Here is a 22,895-nt window from a genome sequence, read left to right as displayed (position 1 = left end):
GAAACAGGTTTCCAGCTGGTTAACAGTGGGTCATACTAATACTCTGCTTTCTTGGCTATATATTTAATATCCCTAAACACACAAAGACAAGACAGTTCTAAAAATGTATAGAGACCACTAACATATTCTTTCAATTATTAGAGAACATTTCTTCAAAATAAACACTTTTTTTTAAATTTTCTAAAACCTCATATTAGAAGTGATCAAAACATTTCTTTAAAATTCTTTATGCTACCTATTCTGATTCAAGTACTAAAAATATAATATGCTCAATCTTTATCACAATCCAAAACATTTCTTTAAAATTCTTTATGCTACCTATTCTGATTCAAGTACTAAAAATATAATATGCTGAATCTTTATCACAATCCAATTATGTGAACGTGGTTATATCTGCTTATATACATGAGGACACTAAGTGTAATAGGGACTCAGTAACTTCTTCAGGTTTCATCCAGGTGAAACTAAAATTTGCACACAAGTCATCTGACTACAAAGGCCAAAGACTCCATGCAACATGCTACGAATATGTCTGTCACATGAGGGTCAGCAAATGCAAAGCATTTGGGTTTGGTATTTAGAACAAACATTTGACTAGCTTTTTTCTAATAAGAGTGACTCCTCATTGATCTTACGCTAACCCAAGGACAACTATCTGACATAGTCTGACAGTCTGTGGCTAACTGATCTAAAGTAAAATTTGAAGCCATCGTCTTGGACTAATCAGTAAATGAATTAAATGATCCAATCTTTGTGTATAAAATCTGTCAGAACTCTGTTTTATGAGAATTATCCATTTCTACATTGTTTGGGTACCATTTGGTCAACATTTGCAATATTAATCACGGCTGTTCACAGTGGTGCTCACAATTCATCAAATTCCCTGTTGAAGCCTCCTAGATTGTAGCATGCAGCCTGTTAATGATGTCTGTGGAGCAGGCATAACTTATTGAGATTCTTGTGTTTTCAGTGACATATAATCTAGACTTAACAAATATGCCAGGAATGTACAGCTTGAACAGGTGTAATTTGAGTTTGTTTAATTCAGTCTCTGAAAATTATTAGATCTAGATTTAGCCCTGCAAAATCACTTCAAATATTAAAATTGTGCTGCTTATGCAAAGGGAAAATAGAATGCATTTTAATGGAAGGGTTGACCTGCAGAAAGATGAATAATTTGCATCAATTTTTGTGCATTATGTTAAACTAATGAAGACAAATGTATTCATTCACTTCAGTAAAGCTGAAAAACTGAAGGCTGGCAATTTTATGCATCTATAATGATGAATATTTCAGTACTTATTATATGATAAATTGAGAATTTTAGAAATGGATGGTGAATAAAACAGGGAACAACATTCTTCTCATACTGATTTCTATTTTTACAAACATTGGCATCTGCCTCAAACAAACAACGTACCTCCACTGGTACCAATTCTACATCTCTTACCTCACCAAATAATGAGAAATTTAAAAATAAAGAGTGAATCTTAAGCATTTAACATTAGAAAATAGAAGTAAAAAAAGGAAATTTCATTTTGTTTATAAAAAAAGGAAATTTCATTTTGTTTATATGTCAAAGTAGTGTACTTCTACCATAAAAACTCAATAATATAACCTATTGTTACATGTTTTACTTTAGGCTAATTATGGGTAAGCACATTATAATTTGATAAAAGTTACTTGAAGATTATTAATGGTACTACTGCTTTTTGATATTCATAGATAATATTGTTTTAAAGCATTAGCTTATAAAGGTAACATTAAAGTCAATTACTAAATAAAATATACCCTAATATTTCTAATTAAATCAGTAAATATGAGAGAAATAAAATGTATGTAACAGCTTTGTGTATGGCTAAAATTATTTTTAAATTTAATCTTCATATTAAAGGGCATTGTAAATATGTCCACTTTATCTTTACATTCTTCATGTATAGTGTGTATTTCAGTAATTCTCTATTATATGACTAATTCATTTTGGGTTTTGTTCACAGAAATAGTTACTCACTGACTGTTAAATAATTATACACTCACTGACTGGAATTCACTATTGATTTAATCCCACAAGTAAAATAGAAACAACTAAAATTATAGAAAATTACATTATCAATAATATGCACAAATATGAGCACAGTTCCCTCCATCCCTTTTTCAGCTACCACATACATTGCTTGTTGTTAAAGTTGTGAGGAACTAATACATGAAAGAAAGAGGTCACTAACTCATTGCTAAACATAGAAATCATCTTAATGAGACCCTTCAGTCATTTGATAATATTTCTACCAAATTGCATAAAGCAAAGCAAAATAATACCAACTGGCCCTAATGGAATTTTTTCTAGACTGCTGCTTTCCTACCAGCTCACGGACTGCTGAGTCTGCCTAGTCCTCAAAGTGCAATATGCAGTCAACATTTGAAAAAGAGAAACCAAGAAGCCTTTTAAGTACAGGCAGTCAGGAGAGAAGCAATGCAGCCAAAAATGCTATTAAGGAGGAGAAATGTTCCCAGTTCAGATAAATAGATTATCACCTATGGTGAAATAAGAGACAAGACGGCACCTGCTCACACAATTTAGACATTCCTTAATGAAACTGCTATGATTTTGCTCCTTGCTTTTAACTCACTCTGAGCCTTTAAAAATATTGTTTTGAATGAAATAAGAAGTTCAGTTAACTTACCAAGTAAGGTCTCCTGCAACTTTAGAAATCTACCACACAGTAAATGCCACATTAAAATAACGTTGCTGCAGTCAGGAAAACTATGAAGGAATTTAATGTCACTCCAAACTTAATTAAACCTGCTTAAGCTTATTTAGCATTTACTTTCACATCATTGTTGATTGCTCCACTAAGGTATTTTTGTGTAAACAGAGCTTCCTTAATTAAATAGCTTATTCTGAGTCATTCAGCGATCTCACAGCACACTTTGGGCAGTAATGATCACACTCAGAGTGATGAATGGTGATGGGGAGGCCCCTAAATGAATCAATTAGAAGGAGGCATGGCAGGCTAAGAAGATAATATATGAATTTGGGGGGAAATGGGGCAGGGGTGGATATATGCACAATTTTTAATTTTTTTTCTGATTTCCCACTCAAAAAGACTCATAATATTTCCCGTTTTAATCTCCTCATCAAACCACATAGGCTTTCTTGAAAATACCTCAAAATCTGAGCAATAATAAAAGCAAAGAAAAGGAAGTTCCTCTCTTTGATCACATATAGGATATCACTAAAGGTGAAATTTTCACTATGGATTATAGCTCCTGAATGTATAAATTAAAAAGCCTGGGGAACTTCTGGAAGTAATCTGAGTTTTTCAGAACCTTAGCCCATATTGCTCTGCTTTGAATATAGCTATTCTCATTAACTCTTGCTGAGAAAGAGCAAGAACCTCAAGGAATATTTTTCACACCTTAATGAATTCCTTTTTTTTCTGTTTATAATTAAGTACAATTTTTAAAGTAAGTAAGTAAATATATTAACACACTATTATCATTTTCACTATGCTTCAGCAATGGTAACATAAAAGGCAAATGCTAATTTCCCAGTTGAGAAATGCAGATTATGATAGTGGCTGAAACAATGAACAGCAAAAGAGAGACAAATATCTGCCCTTATCCAGACAATGGAAACCAGGAGAGAGTGATAGCAATATATGAGTCTCATCCAGACGATGCAAACCCGGAGAAAATGGTAGTAATATATGAGTCTCACTCCTTTCAGAAATGATACTAAAACATGTGTTTATTTCAGCTCTTCCCAAATGAAACTATAGGATAATGGCAGCCTAACAAACCCCTGCTTCCACCTCTCATAACTACTTTAAGAGTGTGCCTGATTTTTTTAATGTATTCTAAGACATCAGCTAACCATATTTCTCCATGTAGTCTAGCCTAATTTAGACTAAACTCTGAGAATCTATCAAGCACATTATTTGCCAAATTATTTAGCATTTAAATGGACCTGAGATATACAATCCTCTTCTTTTACTAGTTTAAAAAATTAAAGTTAGAGGCCATAAATTTCAAGTTACTTGTCCAAGAGCACAGTAGTGACAAGAATAAGTTCAGAATATCAGTGTGCAGAATACTGCACAATGATATTCATAGCACATTATCAGCCTCTTCTTTTAAGAGTATATGATTTTTCCTAGGAAAAAACATATTTCAAAAATTATCAAAGAAGTTGTGCATCACAAATTCCAAATAACTGGTGCAGTAACTCATGAAGTTTCTGGGTTCAGTATGCATTTCTTATTGAGGGAAAGAACCATAACTGACCTAACTATGCAGAATGCCAAGATTTGAGCACTCCCATCACACAGAGCTAGGGCAATAAACCAAAGCCTTACTGGCGATAAAGGTATAATTTAACACATTTTGAGAAGTAAAAAATGTTTCTCAGCAATATAATTGTGAAAACACAATCATTTTAATACATTTATAGTATATTAAAATTAATTGCCCAATTTTGAATTTGTACATAATATTGGAATAATAGGGATAAAGCTTGAGGAAGCCTTTCCCTGGTGCAGGTAATAAAGGGGGTATGTTTTCTGTGGAGAATTTAAAAACAGTGGCATCCAGTATCATTATGTACTGGGAAGTCTAAAACATGTAAAATATAAAATATTCCTCCTCCAAAATATCTTTTGTTGGTCTAAGTTCTAAAGAATTATTGTTGAGTTTTAACAACTGAGCTTTTATTGACTTTCAAATTAGCAAATATTTATATTTAATTCTTTAATAAGCATTGTATTCTACCTGGAAATAAAATTGGCCAATTCCAATTATACCATTAACCCCTCAATTATGTGGACTCAGCTACACTTGCCTATTTTGGGAGTAAGAACTCGTTTGTTTTTTTTCATTTCTATAATGACTGCACAATTATTCTTTATTATGACTCTACTACATAAATGCAAGAATTAGTATCTCAAAATTTTGTCAAAACTAATTCGAGCTTTTTTTAAACCATAATACATTTCAGATGATTTTCCAAATGTAATATTATTTATTTAATATTAAATTTTTTGGTAGAAAATTATTGGACTTCCTAGACATTTCAGAGTTGCCAGAAATCAATGATCGGTTTTAACCAAGTCATTGACAAATTTGCAAAAGTTTAGGTCCAAAGCATGTACAGCATTATTAGATATTACTGTGATAAATCATGAATATGTTTTCCCCTTTCTTTCAAAAAGTACATTGATGTAATTAAAATATGCTATTACTTTTTTCCCTCTGTACAATTAGTTTCCTGTTGCTACTCTAAAATATTGCCATCAACTTAGTGACTTAAAACAATACAAAATTTATTATCTCACAGTTCTAGATGTCAAAAGTCCTAAAAGTGATGTCTCTGAAGGACTGTATTTCTTCTAAAGGTCACCTGGCATTTCTTGGCTCATGGCTTCTTCTTACATCTTCAATACCAAAAAATAATATCTACAAATCTCTCTCCTCTCTCTTCTTTCTCTTTCTCTCTCCCTCTCTCTCCTTCTCTCACATCCCTGTCATAATCACATGGTAACTATGACTCAACCCTACATTCTCCCTTTTACAAGAGCTCCTGTGATTACATTGGACACACCTAGTTAATCCAGGAAAATCTCCCCATCTCAAGATCCTTAACTTAATCGCATCTGCAAAGTATCTTTTGCTATGATACATATTCAAAACATATGCTATATTCAAAGTATATTGCTATAAAGTAACATATTCAAAGGTTCTGCGGATTAAGACATGGACATCTCTGGGAAGCCATTATTCTGTCCACTACATGTACACATGTACTGTAATGTTTTATGTATATATATATATATGTGTGTGTGTGTGTGTGTGTGTGTGTTTATTTACTTATGGCACCATCATATACATATTCATACATGTTTGTATATATATAATCAAGAGTTTTATTATGGTTTTCTGGAAATTACAATTCATTATCTCATTTGATTATTTTGACTAAAAATGATTTGCCATATGAAAGAAGGGGGATGTTAAAAATAATCCTTAGTGTTAAATATTCTAGATATGTCATTGGTAAATAGTCTGCTATTTCTACCTTCTTTTAAGTAAAACAATTCTGATAATATTCATGAGAGCCATTTATGCCTCACTTATTTTCGTTAACTCTTTAAGTCAAATACTATATTTGTAAGCCACAAATTTAAAAAAGTAAATTGTTACAAAAACTTTAGTGTACTCATAAAACATTTTTTGAATTTAAGATTGAAAAGAGAAGGTTAGCTGGGTTATACTGTGTGTTTTTCAACACTGATACAGTAAAAATATCTACTGACCATTTTGATAGAAATTATTTTTTCCTGTTTTTGACTTATCTATTTAGAAGAATATGTCCAAAATGATAACCTGCTTTTATACAATCACAGAGAGGTAGCAGGATGCATTTGGTAAAAACAAAATTCCTAATGGCATATGTGGACACACTGTTTTTCCCCTGTCTTACAGCAACTCAGATTAATGAACAAAGAACAAAGAGCTGACATATAACCTACCCATGGGAGTGCCAACGCCATAACCTTTAGAGTCTATAAGGCCGCCAATCTGTGTCAGGTTACAGTTCCGCTGGGTAACAAACTCGATGGTTGTTGACTCCATTAGGAAAGCATAATCAGAGGTGAGGACTCGCTGGATTCCTTCTTCATTACTTTTGACCAGCACTGACTGCCTTCTGCTACTCATAAAGGCCCACATTTTGTCATACGTGGAGATTTTTGATTTCTGAAGAAAATAAATATAAGTTGGTCACAAGAAAGGTATTCTTTAGTTTCCATGTGCTCCTATAATGCTTAGGCACAATGAACTACATTTACTTCACTTGTACCATCTTAAACAATATAATTTTTAAGGAATATATATATATATATATACCAAAAAAATCTGAATCTGTATAATGACTGTCTCATAGCAATTTCTCGTCATATTTCTAGGTATAGTATAGATTTATTTAACAAATATATTTTTTAAAATCTTCATGTTTAAAAACACATCCCAGTAAATCATTGAAAGTTATACATACAACAGAAAACAAATGATTTATAAGGAAGTTCTTTGTGCTTGTCTCTTACCTGAGTATTTCATATTTGTCAACATTTCTTTACAACAAATGTGGAAGAGAGAAATATTGCACTCAGATTGACACTGTAAGACTCCAAGAGTTTGTTTGTTTTCCCCCAACTTGGGTTAACATAACACAGATGCTACATTAACCCCCCAGGGATACACAAAAAATGTATGGGTTGAAGAGACGAGCAGAATGTGTTACAAATAAGGATGTTACAAATAAAGATGTCTACATTTCCACTGAGAAACAATTTGATCACCTCAGTACTTCTTTAAGCTGGACTTCAGAAATCTATTATTCAGGCCTACTAAATAACTAAAGATTCCTGGACCAATACAATTGAATAGTGTTTATATCCAACTGAAAATTCTCAGGAGGGCTTTACTAGAATTTCATTACTAAAAGAAGAAAATAGGTTTTGTTCAGAAGGCCCTGGTAAAACATAAACAGGAAAAACGTTAGCATCTGCTCCTTGAAAGTTCATCTGTGAAACCCTTATCATCATTTAATTATTATATTATACAAACACCAAAAATATTCCTGAAGTTACAAACACAGGAAGGATATTCATCATACTGCTTGTATTATCATAAAAAGTTAAAACTTTTTCCAAGCAAATAGATATGGAATATTTTTTACAGTTTAAGTGTGCTTTTATTTCTACATGTGCAAGGAAATAAATGTGATATCACTACTACTTCCACTACAAGGCAGGCCCACAATATGACAGAGAAAAATCCTGGCACTGTTTCAATGATAAAATGGAAATAAGTACCTTATGATTTACTAGGAAAAAGAAAAAGGTACAATGAGTGCTCTATAAAGACAAGGACAGAATCAGGGCTAAGACCGGGTAGAAATGCAAACCTTTGCTCCCCAGTGAAACACTGAACATGCCTGCCTCATCCTCCCAAAGTGCTAGGATTACAAGCATGAGCCACCATGCCTGGCCAAGATAATTATATTTTATAATAGTACACAAATCCATTCATTGTGAATATTTTACTGTAATCCGTGTGGTAAACACATCAAACATTTTTTTTTAATCACAACTGAAAACCAACCAACTTTAAGACATGTTGCTACTGTATCCTTTACAAATGTATATAGTTTCATGTTAAATTACTAAGAACTATCATATTATTTCACATTTGAAATATCTGATCTACAATACTAACAGTTAATTGGTGTAATAAGAATTTTACAAAACATAAACTCACTTAAAATTCTTGAAATACTTTCCAGCACTGATTTTTCATTTCTTTAAGCATTTCTATTATTTTAATGGCAAAATATATTTAGATAGAAAAGTCACCCAAACTGTTTTAGTTCTCATAATAAATATGAAAGCTCAGTTTAAGAAATATGATTATCTGCTGGTCACCTACCAGGAAATAGGTAACTTTAGAATATATCCTCACTCCACAAATGTCCAGAGATAGTCAGTTCTAGATCCCTTTCAAAGCCAAAATAAACATGGGTTTAAAAAAAGTAGAATTTATTGAAGGGATGTTTTAAAAACAGTTACATTGTTACAGCCTATCTCTGAATAGCATGATGACTCCCCCAACCCACTCAAGCAGGTACTAGAGGTTTTATTCTCTGGAGAGGAAGCAAGAGTATGCTGGACAGTTGAACCAGGGAAGACCACCAGAAGAAATAAGTTGAAATCCATAACCAGTGTTGAGACCAGTCAGCCTTATGTCTGTCTTGATTCATATACTTCCTCCAGAAAGAATAATAGAATTTTTTTCAAGCAAAATAAATATTAATAGTAATAATAAAAGTTTACACATATAAATTTTAGCATGTGCTAGATGCTATTCCAAATTATTTACAAATACTAAAATTTTTAATTTTTATAAAAATATGTAGGTATTTTTGTACCCCTTTTACAAACAAGAAAACCAAAACACAATGATGTTAATGATTTGCCTAAAATTATACGGCTACTTAGTGGCAAAACCAGGACTCAAACATGGGAAGATTTCCTACAAGTTTCATAATCTTAATCAGTGCACTACACCAACTCTATCTAAATATACATTTCATGGATTTTCTAACTAAATTACCCACTATATACCCCACAGTGAAACTCAGTTTTTCAGCTTTGAGTAAGCACCTAGAGTTTGCAGTGAGCCTTTTAAAATCTATTAAATATGATCAAACAGCCAAGGATAACCAGATATTTGAGGACAGCCTCCAACTGAAAATATAAAGACTAAAGCAAACAGAATGGCATAAATGATCCTCAAAGTGGTAAGAAATATTTTACAAATGCAACAAAACAAAAACTCAAAATGCATTCTCTTGCATTTACAACATCAAGAACTCTCTAATATGAGAGAAAGCACTCAAGAGATGCTACCTTGGATATGAACTCGATGGGAGGGATAATTGAAGAAAGTATTCTTTGGCTGGGGCACCATGAGCTAAGGAACAGAGTGCTAAAAAATGATAGCAAAATAAATAAGGAGTAATGAAGGTGACCTGAAGCCTTCCCTCAGCTTTTTAAACTTTAGACAGGCTCCTTCTGACCTCCAGGCCCCATCTTAAGCTCACTCAGTCCCTTATATGATTCAGATAGCCTAAGCATCAAGGTATTTTCCCTCCCCTCTCATAGATAATTTACTTCCGAATTCTTGTAATTGTAAATTCTTTATTTGTCCATTTTAAATGTAAATCTTTTTGAAAGGCTCTTGGCAGTTTTTCAACACCAGACTGTCCTTCTAAAGGGCCTGGAGCCAACCCTTTGAAAGGTAATCATCAAGGAAGGAGGCATCTCTATCTTCCAGTCTCTGTGGAAAGGTAGAAACCTAACTTCAGACAGAGGGCCCCTTGTTCCAAGTTGTAAAACTACTTCCTGTGACGAAGATATGAGAAAGTTTATATTTCCCTTGGATAATCCCAATTAGCAAACACATATGTTCATAATCCCCCATACCCACCCAATTGTTGTTAAAAGCTCTTTCACCCTTAAAAACTCCCAAACCATCCTTTAAAACTCTCCAGAGTTTCAGCCCAGTTCAGAGATTGACTTCTGATCTCTCTCTTCCTTTTTGGAATAGAAAAGTCTTCCTTGTTGGTTTAACTTTTCCCAGTGCAACTTTTGCTTTCACAGAGCCAAGTTACTCTTTTATTTAAAATACGTGTATCACCATAGAATACTACACAGTCATAAAAAAGAACAAAATCATGTCCTTTACAGCAACATGGATGCAGCTGGATGGAGGCCATTATCCTAAGTGAATTAACACAGGAACAGAAAACCAAATATTGCACATTCTCAGATATAAATGAGAGCTAAACATTGAGTATTCATGGACATAAAGATAGCAACAATAGACACGGGGGATTACCAAGGGAGGAAGATGATGGGGGCAAGGGTTGAAAACATATTGCAGACTATACTCACTACCTAGGTGACATGATCAACTGTACCTCAAACCTCAGCATCACATAATGTACCCATGTAACAAAACTGCACATGTATCTCCTGAATCTAAAATAAGTTGAAATTATTAAAAATTTTAAAAATAAAATAAAAATAAATAAGTAAAATATGTGTATTGAATTACTTTCATGTAATAGGCACAATTTTAGACACTGACCAGGGTCCCGGTTTCATAAATAGTTAACATGCAAGAACAAAATATGCCTTAATCATAGGAGCAGTGAGAAGTGAAGGCAATTATGAAGCAGATTGTCTATGGATGACGAAATCAGATTTGCATTTTGAAGAGATCACTAAGACTACAATGGATGTAAAAAGACCATTTAGAAGCACATAGCATCAGTCTAAGGAAACAGTACTTGGACTCTGGAAATGGTGTTGGAGATGGAAAGATATCCAGAAACTCAAAGGGTGTGTGTGTGTGTGTGAGTGTGTGTAATGCATAATACTTGGTAATTATTGAAATATAAAAAGAAGATGTTTAGGTTTAACAAGTCCTTGGTTTCTGATTTACACTTGAGCATTACTGACAGAGGAAAAAACTGAAAGAAGATCAAATTTTAGGGGAGAAAGATTATACCTAGTGAGTTGGGGACACATGAGGAACATTCAAATGGATCTGTAATATGAAGTTAGACATTAAGTCTGGAGTTCAGAGGGGATATCAAAGCTAAAAATGTAGATTTTGAATGCCATATTAGATACAATTGACCAAGTTGTGGATAGATGTGGAAAAAGACAGGAGAGGAAGATAAGATGAGTCCTAAGATTAAGGCTTGTGGAATTTTGAATTTCACCAGCTGGCACAGGAGGCTGAAATGTAAAAAGTAAACAGAGAAGGAAGAAAATCTAAGTACTGCATAAATTAAGGCAAGAGAAAGTTGAGTGAGGAAGTGGTCCCTTGCAGTGATTTTGCTAGAAAACTACAAACAATGAAAACTGAATAATTTCCTTTGGATATGGCAACAGAGAGTTTCTTGGTTATTTTAGCAAGGGCTAATTGAGGGGAGTGAAGCTCTTAGAAGTCACATCAAAGTGGATTAAGAAAGGATCTGAGGAAAGTAAACTGGTAGCAGTAAGTGCCAAAAAGAAAAAAAAAAAAAAAAGTACAACCCTGAAGATGAGCAGATCCAGAATAGCAGATAGAAGAATATTTTGGTTTAAGTAAGATTTTAAAAGATTGAAGAGATTTGAGCATGTTTAAATGCCAATGGCGGATGTTTCAAAAGAAAGGAGAGGTTTAAAATGTCAGAGAAAGAAAGAACAATCAATAATGCAAAGTTCCTTTGGCTAACATCTCCCCATTTCATCCCCTCAAACCCCTGGTAACTACTATTCTACTCCCTGCTTCTATGAGTTCAACTTTTTTTACATTCCATGTGTGAGATCATGCAGCATTTGTCTTTCTGTGCCTAGCTTATGTCATTTAACATAGTGACTACACATAATTATACTGCAAATTTATACTTGAAAGTTGCTAAGAGAATAGATCTTAAATATTCTCACCACATACACAAAAATACAGGATAATGGATATGTTAATTAAACTGATTATGATTTTTATATATATGTATGTAGATACAGAAAAGATACCAGGAAAGACTCAGGAATTGAGACTCAGCCTGGCTCTGTGCGTAGCTGCTGTCAAATTTATTAGGAAAGACTCTCCAACACTGTAAATATATACAGTTTTTATTATTTTATTGAGGTCAACTGTACCTCAGTGAAGCTGAAAAAAAATAAGGCAATGTTCCTAATAAGGTGGGTCCTGAGTAGAATAAACGAGGATTTAAAACACTGCCATTGGCTTGACCTCTGGTTTGAAAATATTTATATTAAACACCCATGGGGTCATACTTCCACTGTAAAATATATTGTATAAGGGGAAAATAAGAAGACTTAGCTAGATTTATTTTTAATAAAGCAAAAAGTTGTTGAACATTCTCAAAGTTAAATAGATTATAGGAACTTGAAAGGTAAAAATCAATAAATGGGAGCTGTACAAGTTAAAGAAAAGGAATAAAAATGCACTTAGGATCAGTGATGAGGTAAAAATGAAATTAATCAAATATTTCTATGTTGAATATGAAAGTTGTATGCAAATTGACATAGAAGAGAGGAAATATAAAGTTGCAGTATAAACTAAAGATTATAGGTGGAAAACAACCGGCATGTTGAAGGAGCCACCTGTAAATACATTTTGCTCCATCACCTGTAAAAATGGCTAGTGTCTTTCAGTGAAGTAGATACTGATCATTGCCAAGGGACCTGATTAAAATCAAACATAAGGACTAAGCTGATCAGCCAAAATGTCCACAGTCTTTGAAGGTCCTCTGGCCACTGTGATGAGAGAAAGTGAAGACTGAGACAGAACACCAGGAAAGACTCAGGAATTGAGACACATCCTTGCCCTGTCCATAGCTGCTGCCAAATTTATTAGGAAATACTTTCCAAAAGAATGTAGTACCTAAGATAAATATATAAAATAAAAGACAGGTAGTAAGCTAAGCACATCATAAAATCATTTTCTATTAGCAAATAATTGAGGTAACAACAAATTAGAGGATAATAAAGAGCTCAACTTGAGGGTAGCCAAGTAAAAGATAAGAAATAGTTAAAATATTTTTCTTTCCTACACAGTTGAGAGAACCAAAGCTCCTTGCCTTAAAAAAAAAGTGAAAATAGATAAAATTCATGGCATCGTGATTTTGCAAAAGAATTTTAATTACATAAAACATAAAAAGATTATAACTTACCTGACAAAAATTAAAAAAAGATTTCTTAAGTATTATCCTTATAGTTATATTATACAGAGTAATTAGCCAGATAAAGCCAAGAAAATCAATTAAATAATGTCTCAGAGATATTGCATGAAATGCATATCTTAAAAAAAGCACTGTAAGAAAAATGCATTTTTAAGTTTTTGTAAATAAAATCATCTTATTTTCCCACTAAACTTATCCTATCTGCCACTAAAAATACTAGAATGTATTTCTATTTTATTCCTCCTTTCCTTAAAGAAACTTATTTTTCTATGTTATATTAGATGGAATTGGGATGTCAATGTTTAGCAATGTTTATTTTATAAAAATGCCGAGGCTTGTAAGCCGATTTGTTTTTTGCTACATCAGCACAAACCAATAAAATCAGTTCATAAGACACTATCTGCTTATAATGGCAGTTTTCATGGATTGTGAAACATCAACAAAATAATATGTTTGTCAAAAATAAACTTTAAAGGAATGAGAAATACACCCCCTTTTAAAATTCACAATTGCCAAATGATTTTGTGTATTAAAAAGAGCATACAATGTAAATATTTAAAATATTTTAAACACACTTCTAACAATTTAAAACTTATAGACATTTTAGTTTAGTTTCTTCTGCTAGAACACTAAATAAAGTTTGCAACCTGGAAATTATTTGGCTCTTTGCAAGTCTCAAATGACTAACAAATTTTAGGGTAAATTTCTTTTCTGAATGTTTTAGTGAACTGGTAAAATATCAGTGTAAGAATAGTGCTTTGCAATTTTGTTTTAAATTTCTTCTAAAATATTATGAAAAGCTAATAAGGTAAGGTTTACTCTTGAACCACTTGCATAGATCTTCTTTTCTTTTACTGGGAGCAACATATTTGACAAATATAAAGGCATCTTCTTTTTAAAGATATCTTAGGTACACAAATGGATTCCTCACCTTTGTTCATTTTGTTTGCTGTCAAAAATAAATTAAAATTTAGAAACCATCTTATGCTCATTGAACTTGCTTTTATAAACCTGACTGAGTGTCTAAAAGTGATAAGAAAATAACATTATCAATATTTGTGTAACCTCCTAAAGCAAGGATTTAGAATTAACTTTTTAAGTATGTTCTACAGGAAAGGTTTCTCCATGAATGAAATACAAAACCTTTAACATTAATTTTGTTTTAAATGTCATAACAACAACACATCCACCATGCGAAGAAAATTGAATACTATATTGTAATATGTTTTGTTATACATAATATTAGAAATGTTGACTTCAGCTCAGATACCTTAAAAAGTTAATCAGGTGGTGCAACACCCAAAATATCTTGAAGTAATCTGAAAAAGACTTTATTGTTAACAAATTCTATTTCTTTTGAATTACTAAACAGACATTTATAAATAAAAGTTTTATCTCCTAAATAATAAATCTGGCAGAATTAGTTTAACATTGGTGTATAGATTAATACAGTAAAATTGCTAAAAGCAAACAGTAATTTCTGACTTTTTAAAATTAACAATGTAAATTTTGTGGTATTTGGTACTAACTCAAATTATTCTTTTTCAATAAATTTTACATGACCAATTTTGTTTATAATGCTAACTTAAATATTTGGCTATAGTGCTATAATAATAATTCTTATTTGGTTATGAAAAAGTTACATGTAATAAGCCCTAATGCTCATAGCAAGGTCTCCCTTGGTAAAAGAGATTCTGGCTGAGATTTCCATTTTAATTTTTTATTACAGAAATAAATTACCAACAATACTGGAACATATGTGCTAGGTAAGAACAGCTGAGCCCTATCTGGACTCCTCTGACCTTGGTCACTAGGAAATTAGAGTTAATTCAGGGAAACAAGACTGAAGCCATATGTGGTTCATATCAAAGGTGGATCTGAGTCCAGTGCAGTGATCTGAAAAGCATTCAGTTGTTAGTAAACCTGTCAGCCTTGGGATAATTCTGGCAGTGTTATCTCAAGGCATCTGTAATCTCTTAAAACAGGATATTTGAAGGGAAGGACAATGAAACAGAGAGAATTGCTCTTCTCAGTGTTAGTGTGAGTTAATAGAGGAATAAAAGAAATCAGAGTGACTAAGCATAATACGATAGGCAGCAAGTTTAGTATCATTTGGTGCAGTTAAAGACAGTTATCCTTTTTAGGTAGTTGAAACAGCGTTTGATAGTTCATTGTGTACCATTCCAAGTATCTCATAATGAAGGTTCATTGCATATTATCTTTTAAATGAGATGTCTTCAACTTTCCTGATGAAATATTTTCTTTTCTTATAAACAATAGCCATCAAGAATATATTTTACTGTCATGTGGCCAAACTGAAATACAATTAAGAAACTTTACCACACTGGGTCAATGAAGGACCTTGGATAAGCCATAATTTCTTTTCCCTACCTAATGTAATAAAAAGCTTCTTTAACAATATCATGGAAGTATTGTGATAAATAAATGAGAAAACTCATCTAAAGCCATTTTGACAGGCCATAAAGCTCTGTAAAGATAATCAGAATTTATTCTCGTTGCTTGTTTTACATAATCAATCAAAAGAGAAACACAGTACTTGTACATGAGATGACTGTAGCATATACCTACTGTCTTCATATATATATATATGTAAGTGTATATGTATATGCCTTTACCATTAAAATAATTCATAATTTTTTAAGGATACGGAAACTTGTTTTCCCCTCTATTGTTATTTAATCACCCTAGTAAGCGAGAATAGAAAAAGCACCCTGAGCTTTTGCTGAGGTAGGAGCTTTAACCAACATGGCCCTTAACGCCAGACCTTTTCAGGTGAGGAGACTTAGAGGCACAAAAGTTTTAGTTTAAAACTCAACTTATTCTATTTAATAATTCACTAGATTATTCATTCATTCATTTGATCTATCATTCTAATATATATTGACCACCAGCTTGGTATAAATAACCATGCCAGCCACTGTGTGTGCGTAGATTTACCAAAAACAAAACATGACCCCTGTCCTGGCAAAGCTTAAAGTCTTATAATGCATTACAAGTACACTGAAAATTAAAATATATCACAATATGAATATGTATAAAGTAATTGATGATTATATTAATCATTAATTTACAGCACATTTTAATTAGGGGTACAATTTAATAGAGGGGCTTTGACTATGCTGTTTTCTCTAGCTGGAATGCATTTTTCCTGCATATCCATATGCCTCGCTTCTCCACTTCCTCTTGATGTTTGCTGATACATTCCTTTTTTCAGAGAATTTCTAATATTTATCCTATTTAAAATTAAAACCCTCGACTCACCATATATATACCTTATCCTCCTTCTATTTTATTTGTATTCATACCTCTTAATGACTAGGTAGTATATTATGTATTTCCTCTTTATACTTATTTATCTGTTCAATTTCTCTCTCTACCTACTAGAAGAAAACCTCCATTAATGCAAGGATTTTCCCCTATCCTTATAGCTCTTGTATCTGGAACAGTGTCTAGTATATCATAGATATCAATAGATACTTATTGAATAAATTAGAAAAAAATGGATAATTATTCCTATCATGCTGGAGTTTAGAAGACAGGCATATTACTTTCAGCTCTAACATTACCAAGCTAAATGATCTGTAGTGAGTAAGTTTATCTCTCTAGAAGTCAACTTGTTCAATTGTGGAATAAACGGATTAGACTATATAAATTCCAAGATATTTTTCAGTGGAGATGGTCTATATATCCATTAATATTTATTTATTTTTTTTTATTTTTATTTATAAATAATATATATATATATCATGGCACATGTGATAATTTAATACAGTCATATAATTTGTAATGATCAAATCAGTTTAATTAAGAGTAACTAGACTTGTACTTATTTTTCTCATATTCTGTTCATGGCTTCATTCAATAAGAAAAATATATGTATATATACCTGACCCAGCTTTAAAGCAAAACAGAAGGATAGCCACGTTATTGCTCTACATAAATAATTTTAAATTCTATTTAATTTTAAGCACAGCTTTAATACATTAATGAAAAATGTATTTCACACTCCACATACATCAAGAATGGGAAATGTATCCTTGTTTCTTTCCTACTTCTAAATCACACATTCCACACTCCTCTTGAAAGCAAGCGAAGGTACAAAACCCTGTTCTTTTAAGGTTCGAACCATTCAATATTACTACCTGATTTATTTTACTACAGTCTTCTATTCATTTCCTGGATACAGATGTTTGCTTCTCCTCAGTGATGAACTAGTAAATGTTTAACAGTTGTCTCTCTGGAAAAGGGAGACTTGCCCTGATTTGTAGTGTTTGCCAATTTTTATTTGCTTTATTTTTACTTGTGGTACTTGCTGATTTTATATCCACTATTAATGATTTCAAGCTACAGGTATTATGTCAGCCAAATCATAAAATTTCTGTAAATTTATTTCCTGAAAATCAGTACAAGTCATTTCCAGCCTACCGCTGTTTCTCTTTCACCAGCTTGAAACTGACAAGTCCCAGTAATGGGATGGCTGGGTCAAATGGTATTTCTAGTTCTAGATCCCTGAGGAATCGCCACACTGACTTCCACAATGGTTGAACTAGTTTACAGTCCCACCAACAGTGTAAAAGTGTTCCTATTTCTCCACATCCTCTCCAGCACCTGTTGTTTCCTGACTTTTTAATGATTGCCATTCTAACTGGTGTGAGATGATATCTCATAGTGGTTTTGATTTGCATTTCTCTGATGGCCAGTGATGATGAGCATTTTTTCATGTGTTTTTTGGCTGCATAAATGTCTTCTTTTGAGAAGTGTCTGTTCATGTCCTTCGCCCACTTTTTGATGGGGTTGTTTGTTTTTTTCTTGTAAATTTGTTTGAGTTCATTGTAGATTCTGGATATTAGCCCTTTGTCAGATGAGTAGGTTGCGAAAATTTTCTCCCATGTTGTAGGTTGCCTGTTCACTCTGATGGTAGTTTCTAAATCATGCTGCTATAAAGACACATGCACACGTATGTTTATTGCGGCATTATTCACAATAGCAAAGACTTGGAACCAACCCAAATGTCCAACAATGATAGACTGGATTAAGAAAATGTGGCACATATACACCATGGAATACTATGCAGCCATAAAAAATGATGAGTTCATGTCCTTTGTAGGGACATGGATGAAATTGGAAATCATCATTCTCAGTAAACTATCGCAAGAACAAAAAACCAAACACCGCATATTCTCACTCATAGGTGGGAATTGAACAATGAGATCACATGGACACAGGAAGGGGAATATCACACTCTGGGGACTGTTGTGGGGTGGGGGGAGGGGGGAGGGATAGCATTGGGAGATATACCACCAGCATGGCACATGTATACATATGTAACTAACCTGCACAATGTGCACATGTACCCTAAAACTTAAAGTATAATAAAAAAAAAAAAAAAAAAAAAAAAAAAAAAAAAAAAAAGAAACTGACAAGTCACTCAGAGTCCTTCACACAGAGTGCCCTTCACACAGGACTCAGAGTGACTTGTCAGTCATTCAAAATCATTACCAACACTTTTTTTAGTGCTTCAGCCAATCGTGGTCACATAACGCTATTTTCAACACCTGAATTTACTTTACTTTCAAAATGAATTACTCAACTTTCCTGCTCTATGATTTTAGACTCTTTTTTCTCCCCACTTTGTTTATTCAGTTTCTTTACCGGTAATATTTTCCAATCCCACTGGAGCCTCATGCGCATTAAAGACCTACAGTCTTACAATTCATTAGATTTTTCTACTTTTTATATTATACCATGTTCAGATGATTTTTCCATGATATAAATCTCAATATTACTTTTGCCAATATCTTAAACTCACTAAACTCTCTCTTTCCTTTGAACTGTTTAACCCAACCCCAGCCCTGGAGTAACTCAACTATCAATGTCTTCTGAATCTGAAGCAGCACAGCATTGCTGGAAAAAGTGGTACTAACAAGAGCGAAACTGTAGCACATGTTCAACCCTGCCCAGAAAGCTTAGTATCTCTTTCAACTTATTCTCTACAACGTCAATTTCAAATTGCTCCTTTCCTGACACTCAAAACTTTCTTTGGACTCAACTCACTTTTAGTAGTTGACCTGGGTTTTACTTTACAGAGAAAAATAAAACCATTTATGGAAACACACTCAAAAATCAATCCAAAACCTTCTTATGTCAAAGACCGTCTGTCAAAATCTCTCCTCTTCTCCTTCTGTTTGTTACCCTACAAGCCACAGCGAATCCTTCATTTTCTGCTTTAAATTCCATCACATTCTTACATTACTTACAGGAATCTTATATAATTATTTATTTCTTTTTTTACTCCTCCCTTTTTACTGACAACATTTAAACATGTTCAAGCCTTTCAGGTCTTATTTTTCTTTCCTCCAGTTAACATACTTTCCACAGTAGTTACCATACTTTCTCTCTTTCCCTTCACAACAGAATTAATCAAAGAATTTTCTTCATGATTTCATTCCCTTATTTTCTAATTAGCCCACTAGATTCCTTAGTGAAATAAATCTGAGAAAATATACCAATGATCACCATATATTTTAAATTTAAATTAATTTTTTTGGACACAGGTTACTTGGCCACTCTCCAGTATGCCATTCTCTTAACCACTCCTGCATTCTTGCAACACTCTAACAACTATTCTCATATCCACCACTGTCCCTTTCAATCTGTTCACTACACTGAGCCAGGATGATTTTCCTAAATCTTAATCTTGATCATATCAACTCTTACTTTATTAACTCACTTATAAAGCTCTGTTACTCTTAAGATAGAAAACATGGCTCTCTATTATGCTAAAGATTAAAAAAGAAAATAATAACTGATGCCAAAGCTCTAGCAAGCACAGCTAGTTGTCTACCCATTTGCTCTATAAATATTTGAAGAAGTGAATGAAGTGACTGAATCAAGTGATGAAGGTACAATGGCAATGGAACATTAGATTATAAAAAATATAATATTGAAGATGTATCTTCAGAAAAAAAATCAATAATACATCTTTCTTAATTCTGACAGTATGAACTATGCATAAAGTTATTATAGAATAGCTGAAGGAAACATTCAAATTAACCATGAAAATGTATCCAATTTCTTTTGCATTAAGATAAGTTTGTTTGTTTGTTTTTAGAGACATGCCCTCACTCCGCCACACAGGCTGGAATGCAGTGGCACAATCATGGCTTACTCACATTTGGATTACCAAAATGTAAGGTACAATAGTATGCAAAAGTAACTAGGAAACCAGGCTCTCAAAGGATAGTCACAGAAAATGTATGTGTGTACCTGTGAGTGTATGTCTGTATTTAGCCAATTTTATCAAATTTTAGAATAAGAAATAACTACTTCAATGAGAAATGACTCATGGTTTTAATTCATTAACAAATGTGTATGGAGTTTTTTTTTCATGATTTATGGACTCTGTTTTGAAATACTACACAGTTATATGTACATAAGTTATTTGTTAAATTTTTATATATAAATATATGTTGTGTGTGTGTGTGTGTGTGTGTGTTAATATAGACAGACTCATTTAAAAGGAAAGAAAAAGAATGAATTTTAGGAACCAAGAGAACTATGCTGGATAGAGCCAGTGAAGTTTAAAAATAATATAAATTATTTATATTAATATCTAAATCTACCCTTCTAAAAATAAAATTTTTGCATACTTATATCCATAGTTTTTTTTTTCCTAATGTATCAGCATCCTGGCCATGTTGTGTTTGAAACAAGTGAAGAAAGGTCTACGCTACTATTTAAAACAAAACTGACACCTGCTCACAAAACTAACTTTTTAAAATTCAAAATTCATTCTAGACTGGGTGAAGTTTCAAGGACACTTTAAAGAAATTATAATTATAATTCAACCTTCTTAATACATAAGCAGGGGAGCTCAGCTGTGACTAAAAATGTATGAGAATTAGATATGGAAGAATTTAGTTAAATAAAAGAAACATCACCTGAAAATATGGTGCAAACGGAAAATTGAATATGATATACAAGTCTGAAAAAATACTAATAAGCCTCTAAAAGAACAAACAGTAAAGCTCTAGGACATTACCTCTATTATTATTAATGGGTTTTAATATTTTACTTCAAATATTAATTAGCAAACTACTACCTGAAAGCTATTGAATAGCATTAGTGAAAACAGTATTAAATATAAAAATTATCTGAAATAAAACTAAAGTTCAGTCAACATAATGTAGATGGATTATTTATTTGTAATATATTTACATAATTACCTCGTAAAGAATATTATTTTAACTGTCTATTATCAGACAAACTAAAAATAAAGGAACTAGTTTACCCTCAGTTTTCTATGAAATAAAAATTCAGTACTCACATTTATTTCATTTCCTGATAAGGATTTTATAAAAACAAAGATTTATTTACTCTGACACTTAATATCTAGGGAATCAATGCCAGTAATAACAACATCTTAGACTGTAATACAATAGTATTTGAACTTTTACTTTAACTATTTGTCTTTATCATTCAGATTTTCTATCCTTCCTGAGAAAGCTAACATAAAATGTGAAATTTTTCATAAAAAGCATTATCATTTTCATTAGACTGTTTCTTACCATCTTTACTTCCCATATGAGTGTTGTGACCATGTCTAGGAAGCACATAGTTTTCTATAGAATGAAAATTTAAAACAACTTCTTTTTATATGAATATTCTCAAATATATACATATAAATTGCTGTTCCATTTTTAAAATAGTCACTTTATTTTAAATTTGCTTGAACGTTTCAAGTTCCTCTTTTGAAATTGCCTTCAGATGTTATATTGTTCCTTTGGAATATCCTTATTAATAACAATTCTAACATTAGGATAGTCTTTCTTTTTGAAAAATGTCACGGTATTTTAAGTAAAATAATGCATAAGTTATATACTATTTTTGTAATTGTTCTAAAAGCAGGAATAGCTATTGACAAATATTCTCTGATCAAACTTTCCCAAGGCTTTCGAACCTTCACCTAGGCAAATCTATGAACTTCTTTATAAAATCCAGTTTTAGCAAAGAACCCTGTTTAGTCAGTTTAGCAAGAAGCTCCCATTCTTAATGTCCAGTGACCCAAAATAGCTCACTGGGTTCCTCATTCTTCATCATCCGGCAAGGGATGTCTGATCACCTTGGCCTGTCTTCAGCAGAATCTTCTTAAGATGGTTTAGCCAGAATCTCCTTACCCTGATGTTTCCTTTTACTAATTTTTCACCCACTGAGCCTCACTCTGCTCCATGGCTATGAATTTCCACTTGCCCATGATGTATTCTGAGTTGATGCCAATATCTCTTCCCTACTACAATATCCCATTGCAGTGACCCCTAAAGCTATAGCAAAGGTCCTGAAGAAAGTCTTCCATACAATGTTTTAACATGTATCACTGATTTTTTTTTCCTTAACACTATAAATAAAGCAACTAATTCTTGTGTCATAAGCAAGGGTATTCTAAAAACAATTTCAGAATGAAAGGTCTAAGAGTTTTCTTAGCAATCATATCAAAGACAGGACCCTGAGATACTTACTCTGTGGAATGTCATTTACTTCCTGTAAGCACTCTACATTATTTCTA

The 22,895-nt window shown here is 32.5% G+C and overlaps 1 protein-coding gene across 5 annotated transcripts in view; it reads right to left on the bottom strand.

The window, feature by feature from the left end:
* The window catches only part of GRIK2 (glutamate ionotropic receptor kainate type subunit 2), a 685,903-nt gene that overhangs the window by 28,240 nt on the left and 634,768 nt on the right, over positions 1–22,895 (bottom strand). For all 5 annotated transcript variants that reach the window (XM_055391438.1, XM_055391439.2, XM_019030081.3 and 2 more), the window contains one exon: positions 6,525–6,750. In XM_055391438.1, the coding sequence (XP_055247413.1) occupies positions 6,525–6,750 (226 nt within the window). The remainder of the gene's footprint in view (positions 1–6,524; positions 6,751–22,895) is intronic.

This window comes from Gorilla gorilla, chromosome 5, assembly GCF_029281585.2.
Source record: "Gorilla gorilla gorilla isolate KB3781 chromosome 5, NHGRI_mGorGor1-v2.1_pri, whole genome shotgun sequence".
In the NCBI taxonomy this organism is placed as follows: Eukaryota; Metazoa; Chordata; class Mammalia; order Primates; family Hominidae; genus Gorilla; species Gorilla gorilla.
This window is presented reverse-complemented; position numbering and strand designations above follow the sequence as displayed.